At 36.4% G+C, this 27,716-nt stretch overlaps 4 protein-coding genes across 12 annotated transcripts in view; 2 read left to right on the top strand and 2 right to left on the bottom strand.

Annotated features, from left to right (window-relative positions):
* The window catches only part of LOC137739550 (uncharacterized), a 49,719-nt gene that overhangs the window by 10,732 nt on the left and 11,271 nt on the right, over positions 1-27,716 (bottom strand). The gene's annotated exons all lie outside the window — the stretch shown is intronic.
* On the top strand, positions 423-3,780 carry LOC137740276 (pentatricopeptide repeat-containing protein At1g06270). Of its 3 annotated transcripts, XR_015966426.1 has the most exons (4): positions 447-641; positions 1,015-2,198; positions 2,999-3,304; positions 3,385-3,780. XR_015966426.1 is itself a non-coding variant. In XM_068480128.2 (2 exons), the coding sequence occupies exon 2, from the start codon at positions 1,088-1,090 to the stop codon at positions 2,123-2,125; it is 1,038 nt and encodes a 345-aa protein (XP_068336229.1). In that variant the 5' UTR covers positions 423-641; positions 1,015-1,087; the 3' UTR covers positions 2,126-2,523. The 3 variants fall into 3 exon arrangements, 1 of the variants encoding a protein (XP_068336229.1); XR_015966427.1 differs by lacking the exon at positions 3,385-3,780 and having other exon boundaries at positions 505-641; positions 3,008-3,136; XM_068480128.2 differs by lacking the exons at positions 2,999-3,304; positions 3,385-3,780 and having other exon boundaries at positions 423-641; positions 1,015-2,523.
* LOC137740709 (KDEL-tailed cysteine endopeptidase CEP2-like) overlaps positions 2,821-27,716 on the bottom strand; it is a 36,167-nt gene continuing 11,271 nt past the window's right edge. Inside the window, exons 2-3 of the mRNA XM_088699791.1 lie at positions 3,893-4,384; positions 2,821-3,583 (exon numbers count right to left, since the gene is read on the bottom strand). Of these exons, the coding sequence (XP_088555917.1) occupies positions 2,994-3,583; positions 3,893-4,322 (1,020 nt within the window). The 5' untranslated portion in view covers positions 4,323-4,384 and the 3' untranslated portion in view covers positions 2,821-2,993. The remainder of the gene's footprint in view (positions 3,584-3,892; positions 4,385-27,716) is intronic.
* Positions 12,994-17,058, top strand: LOC137738678 (basic leucine zipper 34-like). 2 transcript variants are annotated; one of them, XR_015966173.1, is made up of 5 exons: positions 13,017-14,000; positions 14,144-14,234; positions 14,332-14,458; positions 16,084-16,356; positions 16,476-17,058. XR_015966173.1 is itself a non-coding variant. In XM_088699430.1 (4 exons), the coding sequence occupies exons 1-4, from the start codon at positions 13,414-13,416 to the stop codon at positions 16,260-16,262; spliced, it is 984 nt and encodes a 327-aa protein (XP_088555556.1). In that variant the 5' UTR covers positions 12,994-13,413; the 3' UTR covers positions 16,263-17,058. The 2 variants fall into 2 exon arrangements, 1 of the variants encoding a protein (XP_088555556.1); XM_088699430.1 differs by having other exon boundaries at positions 12,994-14,000; positions 16,084-17,058.

The raw sequence follows: 27,716 nt of genomic DNA, 5'->3' as shown, positions 1-27,716 counted from the left end.
TTGTTAATAATTAAATTATTAGTATTAACGCTTATTTTCTATTAAATTATTATTTTTTTTGTTAGTCTATCTAGTATTACTCTTTGACAATTTAATCCCACTTAACATGATCTTTAAAAAAAAAAAAAAAATAGTTAAAAAAGATCCTGCTATCTACATATCTATTTTAACCTCCTACTTGTTGATTTTTGTCATCACCAACTCTTAGAAAAGTATAACCCAAGCTAATCAGTAAGAATAATGCTTAGTACTCTATATACTCGCTCTTTCATTGAACAAACGATATTATGTACATTACGGAATGAAAGAGTTGGCTAAACCCCATAATAAATTAGTAATAATATGATTCATATTCGGAATTTAAAAATACCACATATTTTTAAAAATTTTACAATTAATAAATCATGTGTTAAAATATAATTAGATAAAATCAAAAGTAAGAAACCAATCCAATCAGTAATCCCTCCTCTCTCTCTCTCTGTCTCTCTCTCTCTCTCCAAGACCACAGAAAACTCTGAACCCACCCGTAAGTAAGTACTAAGGAGAGTGAGGATTCGACTCAGAGAAGAGTGGGAATTCAATCTCGTTTGAGCAATAATCAACAGAAAGAGTAGACAGGCCTGGCTGCTTATTTAAATGAGGTAAGCTCGCCGATTCTCGTATTGTTATTTGTCATTGAATGCCCACTTCCTGTTCGACAATATTCCTCTGAGACAAATTCCTTGCATTCTTTTTTGTTAATCTCTGCCCAACCATTATCCTTATCTCCGTAGCATCTTTCCAAGTTGATTTGTTTAATACCAACTGCAGATTCACGACTTGACATCCATCCCATGTTATTTGTTTCCCACCTACCTTGTGTTAATATTTGTTTAGATTTCATTTGTAATCCGGATGCTGTCACTTCCATTTGTGTACTCATCTCTACTACGTAATACGTAAACCGAAAAAAAATTTCAAGCTAACCATTCAGCTACTGTATGTTAATGTTGTTGAATTGATAAAATTCTTCAGGTTTGGTTTTGTAATTGTCGAGGTGGTGCCGATATCATGCAAATATTGATGCAACACAGTCTACAAGTACAACATGGCTTTGAGAGCAGCAAATGCAAAGCTTTGCACATCTCTTCTTCCTGTACCTTGTTGTCTCCTGCAGCATCGCTCCTGTCACTTGATCACTTCATCTCAAATGCTCCATGAAACCATAAGAAATACGGTTGAAGCCAAAGCATACGAGAAGATACCTGATCTCCTCATTTCCTCTGCCCAAGCATGCCAAAACCCCAATCCTTTCTCATTCCTTTCAACCTATCCCAACAACCTTAGAACACAAGTCGTTGATCAAATTTTGCAGTCTTTCATCCCTCTAAGGCCTCGTTCTAGAGCGCAGATTACTTATTCCTGCCTCCTTTCATTTACACTCCAAAGCTCCAATCCCTTCCCTCTTGCTCTTGCCATTCTCCAACGAACTCTTCGCTCTGGCTGCGTCCCTGTCCCCCAAACCCTTCTTCTCCTCTCTTCTGCTTGGATGAACTGCCGGAAAGAATCTCTGTCTGTGTCTGAGATCTTATTGGATATGCAGTCAATTGGATATCATCCTGACTGTGGAGTGTGCAATTACCTGATATCTTCTTTGTGTTCTGTTGATCAGTTGAATGAGGCGGTTAAACTCTTAAAGGGTATGAGTAGGGTAGGATGTATTCCTGATTTGGAGAGTTTTGACACAGTAATTGGTGCAATGTGCACTGTCAGAAGAACAGCCGAGGCAGTAGATGTGATTAAGCAAATGGTGGAGAAAGTTGGGTTGACTCCAAGGCAGGGGACGGTTATGAAAGTGGCAGCAGCATTGCGAGCAAACAAAGAGATATGGAGAGCAGTTGAGATGATTGGGTTCTTAGAGAGGGAGGGTCACCCTGTCAGCTGTGAGAGCTATGAATTGGTGGTCAACGGGTGCTTGGATGTGGGTGAGTATATTTTGGCGGGGAAGGTGGTGATTAGGATGACGGAGAGAGGTTTTATACCTTATATCAGGACTAGACTGAAGGTTGTTGAGAGGTTGGCTGGCGCTGGTGAATGGGAGCTAGCTTGTTCTGTGAGGCAACAATTTAGAGAATTGAAGTCGTAGCTCCCTGTATTTCTTTGAGGCCATGGATTCCAGTTCTTTATGTCGATGGGAGCTAGTACTCAGTCCATTTGAAGTATGGGTTCGATGTTCCTTTTCTCTGCCACTAAGCGTCTTAAAAGTCTGTTGTCATTTGATGGTAAATTCATGGTTCTTAATTCTTATTAATCCTAGGGCCAAGAAGAGTTCGAGATGAAAAATAATTCTTCATAGAGCTGAACAAGTTTGTGCTTGTAAACTTATTTGGACCCATATGTAACAAAATTTTTATTTAGCACTATAAATATCTACATTTTGAAAGAAACCTAAACAGATAGTTGTGAGATGAAGTATTTATTGTTTTAGCAAAGTGAAGGTAGGATTTGAAGAATAAGAAAATTTTCAGTGTAATTTCAATAGTAGTCCTCTTGTCTCTAGGCTTGGTAATTTTTCAGCTTATTTTTTCTTAGAGTAGCTTTTGACATGATGAATGGGTTTAGGATCGAACGAGGATCCTCTTTGTGATGCTATTTTTCTTTCCCAGAAACGAAATTCCTCTTCTCCTTTTGGAATATGATTGATAACTTATAGTTTGGTTTCCCTGTTTCTTTCTTAACCACTTTCTTTTCAAACTCTAAACCGCTGTGAACTAAACTAAACATTTATTTGCGTCTGTATAGAAAACTCAGCATTTCTCAGAATAACAATTGTAACATGAATTAATGATGAAATGCTAATAAGATATGCCCATGTTATTTGATAAACTACGTAATCTCAGTTAATACCCATTATGTTTGAATTATTTTCCTTGTTTTCTTTGTACTATTTGGAATTCCATGGTTGCATATTTTACCTTGTTACTATATAGAAGAAGGTTAATTTATCATACTGCTCAAGCCTGAACAGGGTAGCTAGCCTGCATGGCAATGCCGCAAGTACCTTCCTTATCAGCCGAGTTGCGTGTTATTCTTACATAACCAGATTCACCCCAGTCAAGACCCCAGGAATTCTTCACAATCCAGTACTTTTTACCACTATCTTCTCCATACCCCACTGCGGTGACTCCATGGTTGAGATTCTTTCCACAATAACCAGTGAAGATACCTGAAGAATAGAGTTGAAAACCATAACTGCCAGCATCGATTGCAACAGAGACAGGTTGGCGAGCAACTGCGGCTTGTAGGCTTTTCTCGTTATTGACAGGTATTCTTTCATAGCCACTTATGTTCACAGCACGTCTTTTCAATTTATCCTCATCACAGGTACCCTGTAATCCTTCGTAGGGATAATCGTCTTCGGTGGAGAGTCCGTTATCTTTTATGAAACTAAACGCTTTCTCCATGAATCCACCACTACAGCCTTCGTTCCCAGAGTTCACATCGCAGTCCACAAGTTCTTGCTCTGATAGTGACACCAAGTTTCCAGTTTTGATTTTGTTAATTCCTTCAACAGCTGCTACGGCTGAGAAAGCCCAACAACTTCCTGCATTGTAAGTGTAATACTATCAGACGTTGCTAATTAATATGCTATCAGCAGGCTGAACATCAAGGACATGTGAGTATTATCTACAACCCAACTTTTTATCATTGTTTGTATATCTTAAATCAAAAACTGTATTAAGCTTTGGCGTCTTGGTATGTACTTGGAACGTGATAGAATATACATTTGTTGTAGAATAATTCCAGAAAGTACGAAACTAAACTTAGAAAAGTAATTCCTGAACCATCTTCTAGCAGAAAAACTGAAATTTCAGGAGCATAAAAAGGGGGAGAAATAAAATGTAATTTATACCACATTTGCCTTGCTCCTTGATTGGAGTTACCGCGCCACGCTTTCTCCAATCCACTGTAGTCGGCAAATCTTCTTCCTTGTCATAGATGAACCTCGTCTTTAGATCTCTCCTAGTTTGGAAACCCATGTAGTTTGTTGTGAATTCTATGTTTGTGATATCTGCAAACTTATTGTCGCTGAGTTTGTATGAAAGATTTTGAGAATTTATGAAATCAACAAACTCAAGGTTGGATTTGTATATCCCAAAACGGTATTCCTTTTCCTCTTCACTCTTATATTTTCGGCCATATTTGTCCTGCCACCTTTGATATCTCTGCCTCATGGCTTTGAGGTCACCCTCTGGAGGCTTGTACTCTTGGGCACATGCTGTAGATGATATGCACAAAATGCACACCATGAAAAACGTTAAGCTAGCACGCGCTAACATCATAAAATGTTTGCTTGTTGATAGTCTTGAGATTAACAATGGTATTGATTTCGAGTTTGCGTTTTCTACGTGTTTGAGTTCAAGTCTTGTTTATAGTAATACGATTCGAGGTAGTTTTGAAACGGGTAGTATTGTTTTGCTCATGCTTTTTGTGCTTGTGAATTTTGTTAAGGCTTCTTTATTGTGTTCTTATGATGAATGAAGTGTTTAGGCTACGTATAGAGCTGTTGTGTTCGCTACGCTAACCCACAGATAGAGTGCGGCTATGTTGTGCTATTTCGACTGGTGGATATCATTTCGCAGGTTATATATGACGACGATAAATGATTTTCGCACTCTCATTTTCTTTTCTTACATTTTCCTTTTGTTAGTCTTTGGATGGAAAATAAAAATCAAGAAACAAAAACACAAGAGCGGAAAATCGGTTGTAGAGTGAACTCGTTTGCTATCTGACTAGCCTACATATTAAACAACACGTCGGATAACAAGTATGGCCTTAAGTTGCTGTCCAAAATTTAGGGTTGCAACTTGGGTTGGGTCAACCTGAATATGTCCATGCACATTTCAAATCTGATCGGACGGATTATAATGAAGGGAAAAAAAAAACCCGCCCAAACGCAACCAAACCTCAACACAATCATTTATTGGGTGGGTCGGGTTGTTGTCTTACTCGCCCATGTCAACCCCAACCCAATCGTATTTTTTTAGTCCGAATTCACTCAAGCACATAATATACCCTCCCATTTCATATTATATAAGTTATGTATAAGTTTTGGAATAACTATACTTGAACTTTATTGTCGGTTTTCATATGGGTAATAATAAATGAAGTTTTACTTTTACATTTCTTTTGGTTGAAGCCTTGGTATACATTCTGAAATTTAATTTCAACTTTGCGTGGTTTGAAACATTAGAAATAGTCTTCAAGTTGTTTGTTTTAACTTTTGTGAGGATGATGATGTGTAAATGAAATTTTAATTAATATTGACGTTGTTTGGTTCAAAATTTTAAAAATCATTCAAAATACATTAGTATAAATAAGTGTGAACTCGATAAAGTTGAGTGAACCTGAACATAATCCAAATAAACCCTAACTAATTAAAATCCGAACCCGAGTAAATCCGCATGACTCGAACCTAACCCAACCCAAACTCAAATTGTGAAGATTGGGTTAGGATTGGGTTGATCATTCAACTCACCCGACCGGCATGAGTTGCACCCATACCAAAATCTGATTAAGTTGTGGTTCATGCAAATGATCATGCTAAAGCTCTCAACACGTAAGGAATTAAGTTGAGCTAAAACTCCCAAACAATGGTTTTGTTAATCAAACCCTAAATCTCAATCCTAAACCACCCCACTAATCGTGATTAGTGCCTCCTTGAGACTACCTCGATAAAGGCAAATTAATGCATATTCTAAACACCCCACTAATTATGATTAGCACCGCCCCACAAACACTTTCAGATTATCCTGATTTATTAAAAGCTACAAAAATTCTAGTCGAGGTACTGATGGAAAATACCACGAAACTTACACCCCCCTACATGTGGGTATGGTTTGGGGACAAAGTAAAAGAAGCTTAGAACGTCCGAACAATTCACATGGGGAGTGTAACGTGATTCCCTTTCCTACCGCCTCATGTGCTCCAAATGGCCCTAATCCCACTAATAAACTATCTAATTATTGCCAATTCAACCTGCTTATACTCCTAATAGTAATACGGGTCCACCCCTTGGTTTCGGTCTGCATAGTGATTTTTTTTTTTTTTTTTTTTTTTTAACAAATGATATTAACTGCATTCATATGGGATAAAGCTTAAAATGTAAGTTTTAAATCCCCCCAAACCATTTCCAACCATTGGGCTAAAATAAACCTTATGGAGAAAATATATATCTAGGCTAGATTCCTTCCAAGATTTAAGTCTAGCTTAAATTATTCTAGACCCAACAAACCGTCATATTTCAAACATTTTTTTTGTTTTTTACTTATAATCTAATAGCTGTGATCAAATAAGATCAAATCTAATGGTTAAAAAAAGATGTGACGGTCCACAATTAAATCTAACGTCTAAAATAATTTAAGAAAATTAGTTAAATCAAATTTCACTTAAAACTTTATAAATACCTATGTATTTATATGATTTTTAATTACTTATTAAAATTTAAATATTTTAGATTAAAATGTTCATAAAAATAAATAGGATAGTCTGCAAAAATTTTATTTTCAAAAAAGTTACCTAAAAATAAGGCTAAAATCATTTTTTAATAATCTCGGGCTAAAATTTTAAGCCATAAGGTTTGGAGAAGAAAAATAGTTTCTGGTTTATGGCTTCAAATTTTTTGGCTTAAATTTTTAAGCTTTATCCCCAAGGGTTGGATATGGTCTAAGGGGGTGAAGGTGTGGGTTAAGTCTCACAATGAGCTAACAATAATGTGGTTCAAATTTGCATTTGGCGAGAATCGAATCTAAAACCTCACACTTACAAGTGAAGAGAAACACAACTAGACCGTAGTACTAAGTGGTCGCCAGCGTAGTGATTTATGTTTAGGTTTTTTTAATCTTAAATGGTCTCTAAAATTTGACCCACACTATTAAGATGGTCTCCGAAATTGAAAATCGATCAAAGTAGTCATTGAAAATAGGTGTCACAAATCAGTGTGATGGTTCTTCTGTCACAATTCTGTCAAAAGTTCTATTATGTGCTGATGTGACACATAAATGGGTCCCACAAGTCTAATTAAATTAAAAATAAATTAGAATAATAATTAATTAAAAAAATTGTCAACCTAGAATCCCAGTCCCGGCATCATCTCTAATCACAGCCCACACTCCTCTACCTCCATCTATGGTAGCCTTCTTCGTCTCTCCTTAGAAAAAAAAAATTCTCAAGACATCTATCTTTACACCATTCGACACCCTCCACCGAATTAGACCAGGATTGAGACCACCTTTGGTGACGGCTTTGATTGGCGACAACATCTTTGACAATATTATTAACATTTGGGCAATCGACATCCTCATAACCTTAATCTTAGAGAAGTTGTTGGGCGTTCCTCCGGTGATCTTGGTGACAAGGAGAACGGTGAGTTCTGCCTTGAGATAATCTCATTGTGCAAAAAGGTGTTTTGACCATTTTTTAATTAATTATTAAATTATTAAACCACATCAGCACATAACAAAATGTTTGACAGAATTGTGATTAAATGACCATATTGATTTGCGACACCTATATTCAGGGGCTACATTAATTGATTTTCAATTTTAGAGACCACCTTGATGGTATGGATCAATTTTAGGGATCATTTGTGATAAAAATTCATAAATCTTGTAGGACCCATTTATGTGCCACATCAGCATATAACAGAATTTTTGATAGAATTATGACAGAAAGACCACATTGACTTGCAAAACCTATTTTCAAGGATTACGTTGATCAATTTTCAATTTCAGGGACCATCTTGATGATGTGGGTCAACTACAGGTACCATTAGTGATAAAAATCCTTTATGTTTTTTTTTTATTATTATTATTTTTTATCTTTCTAATATAAGAGGTATTTCACCACATATCTATGGTAGACTATTCTTTCTTTTTATGTAGCATCATACTTTTGGTCCCTAGATCAAACATTATGCCACAATAGAGACGGTGGCCCCAAAAAATTCATACATAGGTGTTTGAACTCGAGTTAAAGGTAAATATTTGCCCACTTTTCACTAGACCAACCCTTTATCACTTTTAAGTGTGGTAGTTATTAATTTATGACTTATCTTTGCTTTGTCCCTTATATCATACATGAAATCTCGCTTTACTCCCTCCACTCTATTATACCTTACTTTGTCCCTTGTAATACTGATTTGTGCCTCATTTTACTCCATTTGGCAATTGGATTGAAGAATGCATTAATTCCGCTGATGATATAGGGACTCTTTTTACTTCAGCTCTAGTTGTTGAAGTCATATGAATTTTTCGTTCTTTAAATGTCTAATAACTATGATGAAAAAAAATTTCCCTAACAATCATTCTTAACCATTTTGCTAGAACAATCCCTCATGCATGTATGAACATTTGCTATCTTTGATGGAATGTTAAATTCTGTAAATGGTTAGTTTTTGTAAGTACTTTGGATACAAATTCTGTAAATGGTCAGTTTCTGTAGTTGACCTGACTGTTTATAGACGAGACTCCTCGTATGCTGACTAATAATAGGGTTTCATACCATGCTAGTTAGTCATCTATTGTTTTGCTAAGATGGTGCCGATCTTATTTAGCAGACCACTTCAACAAATATATAGTAATAGGCACGATTTGTGAAATTCCGTCCCCGGAATTTCATTATTTACTTTACATATTTCGTATCTATTAGGTTTTATTAACTATATTTTTGTTAATATTAGAGTTTTAATTACTTAGTTATAAATTTTGGTTTTTATAATTAGTTTTTTTTTTTTTAAAGAAAAGAAGAAAGAAAAAAAGAGACTAGAATCTGCCAGATGGCAGTGAAAGTTACGAAGGAAAGGAGAGAAAGGAGGAAAAGTGGGGGAACGGACCAATAAGAAAAGAGAGTAAGGAGGGGAAAGGAGGGAGAGAAAACCACCCAATCCGGATCATCTCTTCGACCCCTTTCAGACCCGATTTTAACCTGGTTCCTAGCGACGGTTTCTATTGATTTTCGTCAGTTTTTTCAGCGAATTTCCCTCAGCTGTCACTTGTACACTCCACCCCAACCTCTATTCTCCTACTTCCACAAAAATCTGAGAGTTTTTGGCCTTTATTGTGTGGAAACCGCACGATGGGTGTGACGGGTTCAAGGGTGGCGATTGGCCGATTTTGAAAGCCTCACCGTCAACCACCACCCATTTTCAACTCCTCTTGAGTCCAAGAACAAAGCCCAGGGGTGGGTTGAGGTGTCGGAGCTTGTTTAGAGTCGAATCTAAGCACACCCAAATCTATCGTGGGAAAATTCAGGCGTTTTCCGATCAAATTAGACTTCGGCCCAGGTATGAAAATTGGTCCCCTCACTGAGATCTACTTGCCTGTAAAATTTGGTAATTTTTTGAAATACTTGAATTTTCCGGTGAGTCGTGACGGCCGACCACCACCTGCGGTGGCGTGTGGCTAGTGGGCCGACAATGCCTTTATAAGTTAAATTGGATGCCCTGATTTTGAATTTGATACCCGGATGATGAAATTTGATTGTTTGAACCTATTTTCATTATAATACGCCACTTGATAATTATATGAATCGACGATCCGACCGTTGGTTCGTCACCAATCTTTAATGCGTTATAGAACGTAATATTTGAGGATATTAGGAACTAACTGATCGAGAATTCAACGTACGGATCTTCCTGAATTGGATTTCTATATTTGTAAAATTAAAAGTTGACCGCCACTTGAATTTATGATTGGCAGAGATCCAACTGTCGGATCACAATGAGATTTTAGTATGTTGTTCTATGAGCATAATGTGAACCTTAGGAAGTTATGGGTCCAAAATACGATGTGCGGATCTTTCGGATTAAATTGCTAGGGTGTGTACCCCATCTTTGACTGAGAGTTGACTTTTGGTTAACATGTCTTGAACCATTTGAATTACTGAAGTTAGTATTACTAGAGATTCAGTGAGGCTTTGTGGACTTATCTCGGTGAGTGACTTCAATATATGTGATATGGTTATTACCCTGTTTTCTTATATTAATATCCTTTGTGGATATGACTTGGTTTTATAAATGTGTTTTCTATTAAAATGTGATTTTTATAATTGGCCATCGATCTATTTTTATTAAATGTGATTTGACTCATGGATTGGAAATATTTTGTGAAAAAGTGATTTGAAGTGCATATTAAAATGTTTGTTAAACCTAAGGGCTAGTAGAGGACCGTTACCCTAGTGTCATGGGGTTAGGTGACACTGAGTCTGCACCATGTAGCAGTGGTACATAGATGGTCCTTCTTGGTTAATCCGCAAAGGGGACCATACTATTTATGGATCGCACTTGGTTAATCCGCGATGGGCAATCTTTCTGGGCATATATATTTAGGAGTGATCATGCTTGGTTAATTCGTGATGGATGATCACTGTTTATGACCCTGCCTGGTTAATCCTCGAAGAGGAGTCACTAATGGTCCTACTTGGTTAATCCGCGATAAGGGACCATGGTCATGCTTGGTTAATCCACGATAGGGGACCATACTATTTATGGATCGTGCTTGGTTAATCAACGACGGCTGATCCTTATGGCCATACATACTTAGGGGTGATCATGCTTGGTTAATCCGCTATGGGTGATCACTGTCTAACGGATTCGTAGGATTGACTTTGCTTGGTTAATCCGTAATGGGGGGTCACTACCTACATGGTTTCTCAGGGGTGACTCTGCTTGGTTAATCCGCTATGGGGGGGGCACTTCCTATTTTGTTACTTGTGTAAGCTTCAGCTGAATTGCGTTCCTCTAGCCCTAGTTTTTAATGTATTTATGAACGATAGTTTTGAGAATCTTTGTGGTTTGAATTAGAAAAGCCGTTGGATGTATGGGTGACTCATTCGGAACTTTTAGTGACTTGACTATGATTTCATAAATATAAACTTATATTTGAGATTTATAAACTGTAATCGATGGCCTTCCTTTTTATTGGTTATCACATACTTGTATTATTGTCACTCACCCAAGCGTTGCAGCTTGTCCGAGTCCTGGTTTGCCAGTGCACCATTCCCATGATGTAAGTACTAATTATACATGTGACAGGTCTGGGTAGATTACAAGAAATCGCTTGATATTTTGGTTTTGTTGAGTGGTCCAGAACCCGATGTTGTTGGATCCGTTGAGTGGTCTGGAATCTTTGTTCTTGCTCATTTCCATAAGGTTAGTATAGAACCCTAGATTTAAGTGAATGGGAATTACCCATAATAGACCTTGTGAATATAAATCAGATTACCATGTTATTACTCATAATCCAAGTAGGGAATTATATAGAGTTCCTTAATTAAATTCGTGAAAATGATATGTTATCTCATTGATTGATTAACGTAGTTAAATGTTAAAATCATGCATCTTTGATTCATGAATTGATTAATTGACGGGATTGTTATGTTAAATGTTGTGGATGGAGGTATCATGTTGAAAACATAGTGATTTATATGATGGATGGAATGGGAACCTTGAATGTTATGTGGGTTTGTTGTGTAGCCCTGAACCTAGTAACTTCATATGTTTGTTAAGTTCTAATAATTGATTAAGGAATGCTATACTTTTCGATTTGAACGTACCGTGATAAATGTCGGAGTGTAGTAAATGGTGAACTACGAATGCCTTGATTCCTATTTAGGGTACGTAGGTAGTCTAACTAGGAGGTTAGATGCAGCCATAAAGCATACGAAAATTACTATGAAATCTGAGTCTTGAGCCATGCTTGTACGTATCCTGAAGACGGGGTATGTTAGATTTATGGATACTTGGTGACGTCATGTGTTGGTCCTGGACGTATGTTGGGATCAGAGCGTGACACAATCTTTGGCAAATAACTTATCGAAGTAGGGGACACCCAAGGGAGGCTCTGAAGAGTCAATCCCTGCTTTCTTGATCTCATGAAGGGTGCAGTGGCATGAATGGGGATATGATGAGCTCAAAGGCCACTTTGATATCTACCTGAGCTCGAAAGCCCAAGACCTGTAGGACATGCAACGCCTAGTCCATTAGAGTTACATGTGTGGATGTGGTTAATTTATGTCTCCACAAGTACAATTACTCATGACCGTGTGGATAACTTCGAGCAATTAATGTATGTGTGTGGGTGATTGTATCTAACATTTTTTTTTCTTCCTACAAATGCAAAAAAGGGTATGATGGTCCTATCATCATATGATGTTACTAATATATGCACTCGGTGTTACTAATTGTATAAAAAAAATGCGTGTTTCTTTTGTGATGTCCTTTGATCATTCTTTGTGTGTGTATTAGGGTTTGAATTTTCAACCCGTTAGCTTAACATGGTAATAGAGCACTACGACACAAACCCGTTAAGATAATAAATTGACACAAACACAACAAATACGACACATTTGTTGTGCCTACTCGAAGGACGATCTAAGGGTTATTATTTGAGGAAAGGGATCCTCTCCGGATCCCTTCCTCCTAATCCACCAAGTTCAGAGATTCGAACCGTTAAAATTTGATCCAACGGCTAAAGTTATTATAATTTTTAAAGTGGGCTCCTGTTTGTAGCCGTTGGATCAAATTTCAACGGTCCAAATCTCCCAAACTTGATGAATTACGAGAAAGGGATCTAGAGAGGATCCCTTCCCATTACTTGATACATGAACCCTTCACCCATGTGGATGGGTCTGACGGTCAGAATGGATGATGGTAAGTTTAAAATGTAGTTGTGGGTTGCATGCAAAGCATTGCACACGAGAATGTTCCTTTGGATGTGGGACAGTAGCAGTAGAAAAATATAAATATGACGAGGGAGGGGCTATTGTATTATTCTATTATTATAAGCTCTCGTACTAAAGAGACGCTCACAAGGGCACGTGGTGGCTAATTCCGCTTGTTATGTTATTAAACTAGTACAGGCGACTTTCCAGTAAAACCGTTGAACCCCAACCTCCTCCCAGCTGGAGATAGCTGTCCAATCCCCTCCCCATGTGACCCCACTGCACACATACATAGATAGAGATCCAATACAATGAAAGAGAGGAAGATATTTGCTCAAATATTGATTTTATAGACTTTGGGCATAAAAAACGAAAATAACTAATTAAGAGGGAAGATTCTTTGTTACAATGGATGATATCACGTAATAATTATCTAATTGATAGAATACGTGACAATTATGTATGCTATGCGTGTTGTCATTGAAATAATATATTAATTTCAAGAGAGTTTCTGCAGCGATAATCATGTGACCTTTTACCTTTAACATTACCTTTTGTGTATTTTCTGGGTATATATAGGAGCTTATGTTGAAGCTCTTGTAATTTTGGTTTGGTTTGTTTCAAGGCATCTCTCTCATCATCTCAACATTCCAAGGCGAGAGTTTGATTGATACACAAAACAGTTAACATTATTTTGTGTGCAATATTAATATCATGGCACAATTACCTCCAAAAGTTCCAAGCATGACACCCAAGTGGCCTGACTCTCCACACAAGAAGATGCCGCCTTTAATGGGCGGCTGTTTTGCCCCCAGTGGAAATGCCATTGCCGCCACCACGTCCCAAAACCCTAGTTGGGTTGATGAATTCCTCGACTTCTCTTCGGCGCGACGGGGATCGCACCGGAGATCCATCAGCGACTCTATCACCTTCCTGGAGGCACCAATGCAGGAAGAATGCCGCGTCTACGCGGCACCTCCAGGCTCAGGCTCGCACGCCCACTCCCACGCTAACAACAATCATCACGAGTTTGATAGGTTTGACGACGAACAATTCATGTCCATGTTCACCGCCGATGAAATCTCCGCCGCCGCCGCCGCGGCGGTGGGACCAACAGGGTCGTCGTCGAACCCGTCCACGCCTTCGGATCATAACAGCATCAACGACGATGAGAAAGAAGCGCAGGGGAAGCAGCAGCAGATCAATAAGCAGCTAAAGAATGAATCAGAAGAGGTGGAAAGCCAATGCGAATTACAAACCACATCCAATGATAGGAAAATTGATCCCAAAAGGGTCAAGAGGTAATCTTCATGCACACACACACACTTATACATATGTGCGTGTATATATATATATATATATATCATATATATATATATGAGTTTAATTAATTTTGTTATTTAATTAGTTCCTAATTACATAATTTTATTGTGTGTTGCATTAGAATTTTGGCGAACAGACAATCTGCACAAAGATCACGGGTGAGGAAGCTACAATACATATCAGAACTCGAACGCAGTGTTACCTCTCTGCAAGTAGGTTAATTACATAATTTAATTCTGATTTTAATTAATTAACTTGTTTGTCAAACAAATCACTGTATTTTTTTTCTTGTCTTGCATCAAAACGAAGGTTGAAGTTTCAGTGTTGTCACCACGGGTTGCATTTCTCGATCATCAACGCTTGCTTCTAAATGTCGACAACAGTGCTCTCAAACAAAGAATTGCAGCATTGGCGCAGGATAAGATCTTCAAAGACGGTAAGCACGTATATTATCATTGTCCTAATTTATCGTGCATAATTAAATTATTTAATTTTAATTTCACAAAATTGAACAATCAGCAATATGAATCTTGTTCACATTAATTTTAATTTCGTTTAAAGTTCAATATATAAGAAAATTCTAGGGAGTTTTAACGAAAAGCTCGCGGTACTGTTCACTTTAACGAAAAATCACATTTTTACACTTGGTACTATTCATTTTACCCTTTATTTTATCCTTATCGTTAAAACTCAAAGTTTTCAAGTCCTTTTCATTAGTTTTCCTAAAATTCTACTCCGGTGCATCATGCTTTCAGACTTCTGAAAAACTTGTCTCTTACAGAAATGCGAGTTGCACATGTTTTGTTTTAAAAGCTGGTGCACCAGTACCGTAAGAAGTAAAATATATAGACGGCATATATATGATAAATTTAAACTTTGTCATTTGATTTCACGTGTCTAAATATTAATTTTAAGTTTCCCTTAAATTAAAGCAAGAACATGTATAATTGCCCTTCAATCAGTTGAGCTCCTAGCTACCAACTTTTTCTTGTACTGGTGTGAGATCTAATTAATTCCCTGGCCATGTTAGGAAAAAATTAAGAGCTGCAGCCCATAAAAGGTAGTTAAAATTGGCACTCAAAAGTAGGAAAATGGAAATTATACCTTTCGATCGCAGATAAAGACACATATTTGATCCACCAAGAATGAATGCGCATAAAAAAGGTCATCGCATGCATGCTAAGAGTAGGAAGAAAATTAAGGAGATAATGAAATATCATGTGGCATCTCACTAATTGGTTCAATTGCAATATATATAGCTTGTACAGTATATGTCCCCATGTTATAATTAAATTTCTTCATTCTAAATTAGATTCATCAATATATAGTACTGGAAAGACGTACGAAAATTAGTGTAATGTTAGAGAGACTATATTTGTCAATTATTGTTTAATAGAAATGATTCCCCATTGTCTATGTGGATACCATTTTATGCATAGGAGCATTTTTTTTAGCTTATCTTTAGCTCTGGTGTATGTTCATCCCACACACTACTATGCAGGTTGTCACCTGTTCAGCTAATTAACCACAATTAAAACTTTGCAACTGAATTTTTCTGAAGATATGAAATGAAATGGTGAGGGGGGTGAGAGGGGAAAAGGGAGCGTGGGTGAAAAAGTGTAAAAGCGACAATCTTAATTGCAGGATTTTAAAATGATTAATTAGCTTAACAGGTGTCAACGATAGAGGTGTATATTGGACATACACCAGAGTTAAAAGATGGGCAACACAAATGCTCCCCTTTATGTTTTCGAGATTTGGTTCACAAAAAATGTGGTTGGATACATAGTATTGTAGAATATATAAAGTTCCAAATTCTTTTAAGGGTTGTTAGGTGTGTTCTATGGCTATGCATGTTTTTCTTTGGGGTTGAAATTTAGGAGGGAAGAAAAGTGATTAGGGATAAAGTAATTTAATTGTCACTAACATATAGGCATGTGTTTACATGTGTACATGTTGATTGATCATGTGCACATTTTACTTTATAATGTGGGTTGTCACATGGTAATGAAACGGTTTTAATTTTATATTAATTTGAATTTGTGCAAACAAATATTGCAGCTCATCAAGAAGCATTGAAGAGGGAAATAGAGAGACTAAGGCAAGTGTATCACCAACAAAACGTCAAGAAGATGGAGAAGGTTGCACAATCACCAACCTCGCTCACGCGCCGCTCAGACACCATATCTACTCCTCCTCCTGATCAAACGGAACACCTTCTCAATGTGTCCTCATCCTGATCATCATCATTGCCTCTACACTTCGAAAAGGATTTACATATAAGGAATTCACAGCCACGGTCACGTTCCGGCCCAAATTAACTATGTTAAAAGAGTAAGAGAGCAACTTTCGTGGAATATATTCACTATCACGTAGCATCTCTATCTAATAATACAATGTCACGTGTAAGTTTCTTTGATATTTCATTATTGAACTGCGACACCACATTGCAGAAAATCCGTTCTATACGAGTCAGCTCTCGTATTTTCTGAGTATGGTTATTCCAATCCAACTGCTGCATGCAAACACTATAAGACACACTCCAGCCACTACTACTAGTACTAGCCACTAGCTAGCGAGGAGGAAAGAAGTCACATTGTTGGGTGACTTGATCTGCTGCTGCTGCTTACCTGTAGAATCACGTGATGTGTTTAGCTTTAAAGAAGGGGACCACTCAGATAATGTATGATTGGTTTGGAGGGAAGAACATGTGCATCTCTTGTTTCTTTACAAACTCAACAAAAAAAAGAAGGATTAGGGTCGTCTTTGCTTGATAGCTGGTTTGGAGTGTGTAGTGTGATGCGATCATTCTTTAATGTTTTATATGAATTTTTTTTCTCATTAGTTTTTCTTTTCTTTTGGATTATCTAGTGGGAGAAGGCAAAGTATAGTGGGGATGTGTTGAGATGAGTAAAAGTAAAGGTTGTCAAGGAGGTGCTTTAATGTCAGATTTGTTGTACATTTTAGTGTATTTGCTTGTTTGTAACACCTTCATTCTCTGCAGTAATTCATCGAAATATTTCGTTTTGGATGAAACTTGCATCCCGGACATACACATATCTTACTTCTTACATATACTTTAACATTTAGATTTTGTAATCTACTTTTATTCCAACAAAAAAAATCATTCAAATCGAAAATCATTTATGCATCTAAATGTATGAAACATCTCTAGCACTTTTCTACTCATGATAATGCTATTGTTGTAAATAAAGTTCTTGAATATGTCATTGATGTGGTTTTGGAGAACATTGCTTAATTAGTAGTTAATTATGAAACTGAAGAATATGGTGTCCATTCTCCTAAGGCCATCTTCCACCGAAGGAGGGCCAGAGGACTCACTCTCTTTGGCCCTATAGCCCTTCAAGAAATTAATATTTTAATGAACAGTGTCAGACCATTTTTCTTACTATCTCAAACTGAGGGGCCAGAGGGCCATAGGGCCAGGTGACAAAAAACCATCTCCAACCGAAGGGGCCAAAGGGCTATAGGGCCAAATATAATTCATTATTTTAATTTAAAAACTACAACTTAAATTTTAAAACTACAACAACTTAAATCTAAAAACTACAACTTAAATTTAAAAATTACAACTTAAATTTAAAAACTACAACAACTTAAATCTAAAAACTACAACTTAAATTTAAAAATTACAACTTAAATTTAAAAACTACAACAATTTAAATTTAAAGTCTATAATCATCTTCATCATCATCATCCACCATTGTAGGATTATAGTCGGAGGTAAACAACTGCCGTTGGGCCATAATTTCCCTCTTTTTCCAATCAAGATAGGCCTTACTCATTGGAGTGTAATCCGAAGTGTTCCTTTGCATATTCCTATAGTATGGAATGATGAAAATTATGTGAGAAATGATGTAAGAATGGTTTAGGTATTTATAGGGAAAAAATGGGAATTTTTTGAAAGTTTTTTTGTTCAAAAAATTTGGTCGAAAAAAAAATTCAAATCCAACGGCTAACTGACGTCAGCTACCTGTTGGATTTGAAAATGTGGCCCGACCCGCGGCTGGCTGGGTTGGGCCAGCTGGTTGGCCCTTTTCTCCTTTTTTGGCCTAGTGGGGCCCACGAGCCCTTTGGCCTAGCCCTCGGTTAAAGACGGTTTTTGTGTCATTTCGAGCTATTTTCGGCCCTCTGACCATATGACCGGTTCGGTTGGAGATGGCCTAAGGTAACTCATGTTAGTAATTCGGTGATCAAGCCGTCTCCTTCATTCGACTCATCTTGTGGTGAATAATTGTTTGGTAAAATTGGTGACATAAACTTGTAGTCCAATAGAGGCACGTCGGCTTTATTTATTGGGCTTCATTAATATAATATCTACTCTTAGGCATTGTTTCTCCTCAACAAGCTACTTTTATTTTCAAGCGACATAAAATGGATCATAGTGACCTTATTTATAAGTGCTTCAATGTGATGGATAAATAAATCCCGTGGTGGCAACGTGGGACTTGAAGTTAATACAGCTAAGGCTTTTGATACATTAAACTGGTCTTTTCTATTGCAGGTGCTTACTAATTTGTCTATAGGTATCTACCATCTTGAGATCTGCTAAACTATCCATCTTGATCGATGGTTCTTTCCATGGCTTTTTCTCTTGTGGTTGGGGAGTGCGGCATGGGGACCCTCTATCTTCGTTGCTTTTCTTCTTAGCTGAAGAGGCTTTATGAGGAGTCTAAGTTGATTTCAGTTAGATGGGTTCACTATGCCAATTCCTGCTTCAAGAACTCTATGCAGACGATCTATTCATTTTTTTTTGCAGAAGTGATGATATCACTCTGCGTAGTCTACAACGTTTCTTAGATGGCTGTAGTTGGGCATTTGGTCAATTCATCAGTAAGGAAAAAAGTACTTACTATTTGGTCCCAACTTCAAGGAATTGTAAAGCTGTGGTTGAGCATCACTTGAGGTTCAGAGAATATAAAGTGCCTTTTGTTTATTTAAGAGTTTCCATTTTTCGTGGCAAGCTTAGGAGATGTCTTCTTCAAGCCTTGGCAAATAAAGCAAAGGCCAAGTAAACAAGAAGGAAGGAAAGATTTAATCAATGGGAGGCAGAGTTCAGCTAGTTCAATCCGTTTTTCAGAGTATATTTTCGCATAGCTTTTCTGCTTGTATGTGGTCTTCTTCATAAGTCTCTTTCACGATGCACTTTAACTTTATTTGGTTGGATGAAAGAACCTCAAAGAAGATTTTTAGAATGGGATGTGCTATCCACACACTCCTTTCTACTTCTTACACATTCTCTTAATTTGCAGCCGTTAGATCGATTAAATTAAAAAATATCAAATAACAGAAATTAACACGGAATGTGCTATGTGTGGATAGCACACCCCCGTAGAATTTCTTGGTCTCAGGTTTATGCAAAAAATTGAGAGTGGTTTGAGATTGCGTGATCTTTCCTATCTAATTGCTATGACTCTTGTTAAAGCTTGGATGTGTTGTTATCACTTCTGATTCTTCATTGAGCATTTACTTTTGTGAGAGGTTTTAACTTCATAATTATTTTCACTCTTTTGGTTACATGCAATATTCTGTATGGCCTAATATAAAATCCATTCTTCATATCTTATTTCATAATTGTCGTTGGGTGTTTGAAAAAGCTAGAAATGTACTAGTACTTTTTTCTAGGTTAATAAGTGGCGGTGATGGTTGTTGGTGCTACTGTGGTTACTAAACGAAACTTCATCCAATTTCTTAATTGGAAAAAGATTCTGAACACCTTGGAAACAACGAAATATGTATATACATTCTCTCTTTCAGAATACTAGTGTCAGCTTGTATCCGACTTAACAGCTTCCCCAACCTAGGATGATGATCTATCATTTGGGCAGCTTTATTGAACTTTTAATTGGAATTTTCCCGGTATTTTTCTTTATAAAAACATGGATAAAATCAACTTTTAATAAAAAATCATAACGACCCACTATGATTGTTACAAAGTGACCACATTTTTATGAACACACTATATATGTCCTTTACATTGGTATGAAGAAAATAAAATTGAAGTAACAAAAAATTGCATCTACATAATACAGGAAACAACTACTTGCAAATAAGCGTGCTCATGCCAATCATGCAATATATAATAGTTGGAGACATTCTGATCGCATCCATGTTAGTGAATAAATTTTCTACTCATTAGTTATGAACTTTATATTTGTTCTACATAATAAATAGAATTAGTTCTACTTTATATCTATGTAATTGAAATCAAATTTCAATTAGTTGTCGATGTGGACCATGATTTTCCAAAGTCAGAGTAAGGCTGATCTGAATACAGTTACCTCAGAAATTCAATCATGGACTAATCAGCTCCAAGCAAAGCTGTATCAGACAAAGTAACGGTGCCACCATCACCTTGTTCCAAGGCAATAGACGAAGTCTAAGCGACTTTGCTGGATGACCATACTTCTTCTGCAAGACATGCGATATGATACGGATATGGACACAATCAGAAATTCTGATGAGTCTTAGAGTTCTTACAATCTAGGAATTGGTGTGCCTTTCAAGCAATCACACTCTAAAAGAGTGCAATAACTACTTAATATCCTTTAGGATTTTACCGGCTTAGGGTGGAGATTCTATCCTAGCACTATTACAAAATTATCTATAACTGACGGTCCAAAAACCGACAAAAAACGTATATTACTATCGGATTTTAAGCAAAATCCGACAGAAAATGGATGCAGTGGCGGATATAATAAGCGACATAATTGCTAGCATCAATAAATGAATTTTCCGACAGAAAATACTCTAAAACCGACAGCAATTGTGTTAGATATAACTGACAGAAATTGTGTTGGATATAACCGACAGAGAATATATTAATAATGAATAAATAAGAGCATTCTCTGTCGAATAAAACCAATAGAAAATATATAAAACCGACAGAACTTGTGTCGGCTATAACCAATAGGGAATATATTAATAATAAGCAAGAGTATTCTCTGTCGAATAAAACCGACATCAAATATATTAATAATAAAAAAATATAAAAAGGACATGAGAGCATTCTCCCTTCTCCTTCTCATTGAGCATTCTTCTCCTCTTGTGTTAATGTGAACTTCACATCTTGCACAATCTGTATTCGAGGCAAAGAGCAGATTCAGAACCCAAACTAAAAAAGTCTACACCATGACCCATAATCAACTGGTTTCATGTAGATACCAACTATCTTTCAGTTCAAAAGATGGTTGGACATATTGAAACGTATTAGAGAAAAGAAAAAAAAAAAAATAGTTTCAATCTGAAACATTTGTATCCATTCTTTTCTGCAAACAATTTTCACCTAACCACAGACATCAATTAGCAGCCTTTGCAATTTACACATGTTTTCAGTGTCTTACAATGCACATCCAATATCAACAACAATCTACAAATCTTATTGGCTATACCAAGGTGTAACTAGTTGTTTTAATATATATCAAAAGAAGCTATGTTCCAATATTTTTTGACATAATGTACAACTAAATAGATACTTAAATATCCCCCACCACCAATGAAAACATCCCAAACACTCTCTCTGATGGTCATGCCGCTCTTGACATCAATGTTAGGAGTGGGGAGGCGTAGCTTTGTGGGGCGTTCACTGTCCCTAACCTCCTTCCGGATCCAAAGGACAGTCAGCCGATACATAGTCTCCAAGAACAGAGACAGTTCCAGGGAAACATCTCCCATCATCTCATAAGGTTTGGCAGGAAAAACATATAGGTGAACAACAGAAGCAATGCCCATCTATGCAGGGTGAAAATGCAAAACGCAAAAATCCAAAAACCATGTAACGGGAGAAGGGAGAATGCTCAACAAAAAATATAAAAAGGAGAAGGAAATGAGGAGAGGAGAAAAGGGGGAAGGAAGGGGGAAGAGATAAGGCACTGGCGCAAGGAAGAGATGGAAAGGTTTTATGTTGGAAAATTTTTATTACTGTCGGTTAAAACTGACAGAAACATTTTTTAAAATAAAAACAGACAGGAAATTTTCATTACAGTCAGTTATAACCGACATGAAAAAAAAAAGGTGGCAAAAATCCCCCCAAAATTCCTTCCCAAAATTTTAAATTCCCTCCCAAAACTTTGTTAAGATTTTAAAAAATAAAATAATAATTGTTTGGTTTAATAAATAAATAAATAATTGTTTAGTTTAATAGATAATAACTCATGTAAAATATGCGATAAAGAAACAAAAAGATAATTGTACAATGAAAATGTCATCACACAAACTAAATTTTGTCTAATCAATATTTTAAAAACATAAATAAAAATTTAGCACAAATTACTTTTTCCACTTAAAAATTTAGGCAAACTTAACGGAGATATGCATTCTACGAAACTAGTTTCAATGATCTAACCGTCAAACTTGTTTGTAGATACTACAAGATCGCATACGTAAAAAATCGCAAAAAAAAAAAAAAAACATTTAGAGATTAGATAACGGAACAAAATTTTTCGACGGTTATAAACGAAAAATCACAATTTAACGGTTATTTTAGCTCTCATGTGATATCCCGTCCCCAAAATTATTATTTTATTTTATTCTTGACGTATTTCGAAGATTTGATTGGAACTAGTTCTTTATTTCTCCAAATTTAGGAAAACGAAGTGAGGGGTACTTTAGTCATTTCAAATTTTCTCGACCTTTTCGGTCAACTCTTGAATTGGTTAGGTAGAGTTCGATTCCATGAGCGCGTAGGTGTAAACAGATCTTATTTCTGAGTCCGAACAGAGAAGTTAGAGTCGTTTGAAGTTGGTGACATTTTGGTAATATTACCAAAATGCTATAAATGGGAGGGAAACCTCCAGAAATGGGGGGGTTTTTCAGAAAATGGAAATGGGTGCTGCCTAACCCGTTTTAGGGAGAATTTGACCCATAAACCCACCAAAATTGACCCACTTGTATCTTTTTCATCTGAGCTCCGTTTTGGATGATCTTGGTGTCCATGGAAAGCTCTTGACGAGCCCTATATTTCGTGATTTTAGATTTTCCCATTTCTTTTCCCATCTTTGCAGTTCGAGGTCGCAAAGTCCACGACCTTGCTGGCGGATTTATCATTTTTTCGGCGATTCCGGCAACGATTTCCTTCGAGTGAGGTATGAAACTTCATCTACTCTTCATAATATTCAAGTGAGTATGCTTAGTTTGTGCTTTCGTATTCATTTTAGAGTTGGGTGTTTAGAACCTTAGAAATCCGGTTTTTTCCGGTGAAATTGGACGGTTTCCGGTTAGAATTTATCGTCGGCCTAGTTGTGAAAAGTGTTTCCCTTGTTGAGCTCTAGCTACCACGTAAATTTGAGCTCATCTAGTTAATGTTGAAATTCGGGGTTTGTAAACCCTCCACCTTGACTTCCACCGCATGTGGCGGTGCGTGGGATTGTTCACGAGTGTTGTCTAGGTTTCAAATACCTTCTAGTGATCATGTGAACCTATGTCTAGCTTGGTTGCCAAAGATTCAATTGTTGGGTGTGGTGATCAATTTGGACCGCCACTTGTTTGTGTGATTGACGACAATTCGACCATTGGATCATAATGAAACTTTAGTATGTTATCCTCGAAGCATAATGTGGACTTTGGGTAGTTATGGATCATAAATCTGATTTGCGGATTGTTGTGGACCCCATCGTTGACCGAGAGTTGAATTGTGGTCAAAATGTCTCGGAACGTTCTAAATAATAAAATTAGTACTAGGGGAGATTTAAGCGAAGTCTAATGGGCCTGCATTGGTTAGAGAGTGACTTGAACATATGTGGTATGGTTATTATCTTGATTTCTTATATTGGTATCATCTGTGAATTTTACTTGGTCTTATAATGTGATTCTATTGAAATGTGATTATATATATATTTATATATATTTAGCCATAGACCTATGTTTATCAAACATGATTTGGCTTGTGTACTGATGATGATCGTGATATGTGAATTGACGTGCACATTCGAAAGGTGGTTGATTTACATAGATGGTATGATATGATGAAATGTGAGTGACTTTAATTTATGTGAATATGAAATGGTTTTATAATCATTTTTCCTATAAATTGTTAAGTTTCATATTTAGCCAATGATATAGTTATATGAAGGGGGATTTGACGTGCATGTTGGAAATATGGTTTGTTTTGTATGATTGGCTTGATTTGATGAGGTGAGGGCTAGTGGTGGACCGTTAACCCATTGTCATGGGGTTTGTTGCTTTGAAACATGTGTCAATGCTCGTTTCATTATTTCATTTCTTGTTTCGTTGAGCCTTTATAACTTGAGTAACTTGATTCATGTGTTGTTTCATTGATTGGTGGTTATGCAATGTACTCCGCGATTCCGTTGAGTGATGGTTAAGAATCGTATCTTGGCTTGGATTCCGTTGAGTGATGGTCCGGAATCCTTCCTACTCCACTTTGCGATTCCATTGAGTGATGGTCAGGAATCGTATCTTGGTTTGGGTTCCGTTGAGTGATGGTCCGGAATCCCTCTTACTCCGCGATCCCGTTGAGTGATGGTCCAGGATTGTATCCACCTTAGTTCATGGAGTTTAGTTTGAGATGGTTGCAAAGTGTAGGCTTTGGATGAACAGTGTCGCCTAATTCTACTTTCATTGTGTGTATGTGAATATGGGTGTGAGATGTTATGGTCGTTTGAAATGAACTTTTGGATGTTTGGGTGCCTCCCTCGGAGTTTTCAAAAGTTTGGCATTGATTTCCTATGAAAGATTTATATTCAAGGTTTATAAATTATGATTGATGGCTGGGTTTATTATTGTATCACATGCTTATTTTATTGTCCCTTACCCGAGCCTCTCAGCTTATCTGAGTGTCTGAATTGCCAGTGCACCAATCCCATAATATTGGCATTGACTTTACATATGACAGGTATGGGTAGATTATGAGAAACCGCTTGATATTTTGGTTCCGTTGAGTGGTCCGGAACCCAATGTTGTTGGATTCCGTTGAGTGGTCCGGAATCCTTGCTCTTGTTCATTCCGTAAGGTGATTTAGAATCCTAAATTCGAGTAGATGGGAATTACCCACAATAGATATTGTGAAAATAAATTAGAATTATCATGTTATTATTCTTAACCCAAATTGGGAATTATGTAGAGTTCTTTAATTAAATTCGTGAAATGATATGTTATCTCACTGATTGATTAACGTAATTAAATGTTAATATTGTACTTCGCGATTCCTTGATATGTTACAAGCTATGTATTGAAATATAATGTTGGAAGTATAGTGATTAGTATGATGAAGTGAAATGTGATTTGACTTGTGTATTGGAAATGGTTGTGACATGTGATTGAAACGCATATTGAATTACTTGGGAGATGTAAGGTCTAGTAAATGACCGATGACCCATTGTGATGTGGTTTTTGCTCAATATTGCTTCGTTTCGTTGAGTTTCGTGAATTGGGTAACTTGAATCATGTCTTGTTCCTTCGAGCCGTTGTTATGTTTCTTGGACTTCCGTTCAATTCGGTTGGGTGGATTGGAACTGAGTTCTGTTTGGATTCCGTTGAGTGATGGTCCGGAATCCCCTTTGGAGCCTTGGTCCGTTGGGTGGTCCAAAATCCCCTTTTCCAAAGATGTAGTCTTCAACTGAATTGTGTTGCTCTAGCCTTGCGTTTCGACTTGTTGTATGTGTTATTGATTGATGTGATTATGGAATGATGTTGGATATGAGTGGAGTTATCATGAGTATTTTAGTTGATTAATATTTCTAGAGAATAATATGTACTTTGTTAATTCTTAAATATGTTACATGCTATGAAACGCGAATTTATGTGGGAAACGTGATGATTTATGTGATGGATGAAGTGGAAATGTTAATCGTCATGTGAGATTGTTATGTTGGATATCATTGTTATTGTTATGATTAGACTTGTTGATAAATGTGGCTCGAGAATGGTATTGTACATCGTTGGTTATTTGAAATGATATATGTTGTGAATTGCGGTATCAATGGCCTATATATTGATGGAGGGGAAATCATGATTTTCAGATGGGTTGTTATGTAACCCTAAGTCTAGTATTTTCATGCTTGTCAAGTTCTATTGATTGATTGAGAAATGTTATACCTTTCGACTTAATCGGACTGTGTTATATGTCAATTATTGTGCATGACGAACTACGAATGGCTTGATCCCTGTTTAGGGTACGTAGGCAGTCTAACGGGGAGGTTAGATGCAGCCATAAAGCATACGAAAAATAACTATGTGATTCGATTTTTGAGTTGTGCTTGCCCATATCCCGGAGGTGAGATATGAAAGATACGGATTTTTTGTGACGTCACGTGTCAATTCTGGACGTATGTCGGGATTGGGGCGTGACATCTCATTTTGATGATTTTTTACAGCTACACCATTCGACTCTATAAGAATTGAATGAATGAATTTGATCTTCAATTTAAAATATTTACACTAGTGGATACCACAAAATCTTATTTTATACTTAATGGAATATAATTTTAACTGTAAGTGTTTGTTTAATCTACCGTTTTGACGCAATATGCATTCTACGAAACTTTTTTCAACGATCCAACCATCAAACTTATTTGTACACACTCCAAGATTGCATACGTAAAAAATAGTAAACAAAAAAACATTCAGAGATTACGTAACAGAACAAAAGTTTTTTACGATTATAAACGAAAAATCACAATTTAACGGTTATTTTACCTCCGATTTTACTAATTTTTTACAGTTACACTCCTTGACCCTATAAGAATGCAATGAATAAATTTGATCTTCAATTTAAAATATTTACACTAGTGGATACCACAAAATCTTATTTTATACTTAATGGAAGTATAACATTAACTCTGAAGTGTTTATTTAATCTACCATTTTGACGCGATATACATTCTTCGAAAACTTTTTTCAATGATCTAACCGTCAAACTTGTTTGTATACACTCCGAGATCACATACGTAAAAAAGCGTAAAAAATAAACATTCAGATATTAGGTGACAAAACAAAAGTTTTCAACGGTTATAAACGAAAAATCACAATTGAACGGTTATTTTAGCTCCGATTTTGATGATTTTTTACAATTACACTCCTCGACCCTATAAGAATGTATTGAACGAATTCGATCTTCAATTTAAAATATTTACACTAGTGGATACCACAAAATCTTATTTTATACTTGATGGGGAAATATAACATTAACTCTAAGTGTTGGTTTAATCTACCATTTTGATGCGATACGCATTCTATGAAATGTTTTTCAACGATCCAACCATCAAACTTGTTTGTACATACTCTGAGATCGCATATGTAAAAAATCGCAAAAAACAAACATTCAAAGATTAGGCAACGAAACAAAAGTTTTTAATGGTTATAAATAAAAAATCACAATTTAAGGGTTATTTTAGCTCTTATTTTGATGATTCTTTTCAGCTACACTCCTTGATCCTATACGAATGCAATGAATGAATTTGATCTTCAATTTAAAATATTTACACTAGTGGATAAATCTTATTTTATCCTTAATGGAAGTTTAACATTAACTCTTAAGTGTTTATTAAATCTATCAATTTGATAGGATATGCATTCTACGAAATTAGTTTTAACGATTCAACCATCAAATATGTTTGTATATACTCCGAGATAGCATGTGTAAAAAATCACAAAAAAAAAAAGAAAAAAAAAACATTCAGAGATTATTTTGGTGGCCGTCCAAAATTTTGCTTTGT

Source organism: Pyrus communis, chromosome 9 (assembly GCF_041283825.1).
Source record: "Pyrus communis isolate YQ-2024b chromosome 9, ASM4128382v1, whole genome shotgun sequence".
NCBI lineage: Eukaryota > Viridiplantae > Streptophyta > Magnoliopsida > Rosales > Rosaceae > Pyrus > Pyrus communis.
The sequence above is the reverse complement of the archived record's forward strand: the minus strand, read 5'-3'. Positions and strand labels throughout refer to the sequence as shown.

What these genes read in the sequence shown, in the direction of transcription:
- LOC137740276 (XM_068480128.2), top strand. Translation starts at nt 1,088, where the DNA reads ATGGCTTTGAGAGCAGCAAATGCAAAGCTTTGCACATCTCTTCTTCCT.
- LOC137738678 (XM_088699430.1), top strand. Translation starts at nt 13,414, where the DNA reads ATGGCACAATTACCTCCAAAAGTTCCAAGCATGACACCCAAGTGGCCT. An exon ending in GATCCCAAAAGGGTCAAGAG is followed by an intron (nt 14,001 to 14,143) that starts GTAATCTTCATG and finishes GTGTTGCATTAG; the next exon opens with AATTTTGGCGAACAGACAAT. An exon ending in GGATAAGATCTTCAAAGACG is followed by an intron (nt 14,459 to 16,083) that starts GTAAGCACGTAT and finishes CAAATATTGCAG; the next exon opens with CTCATCAAGAAGCATTGAAG.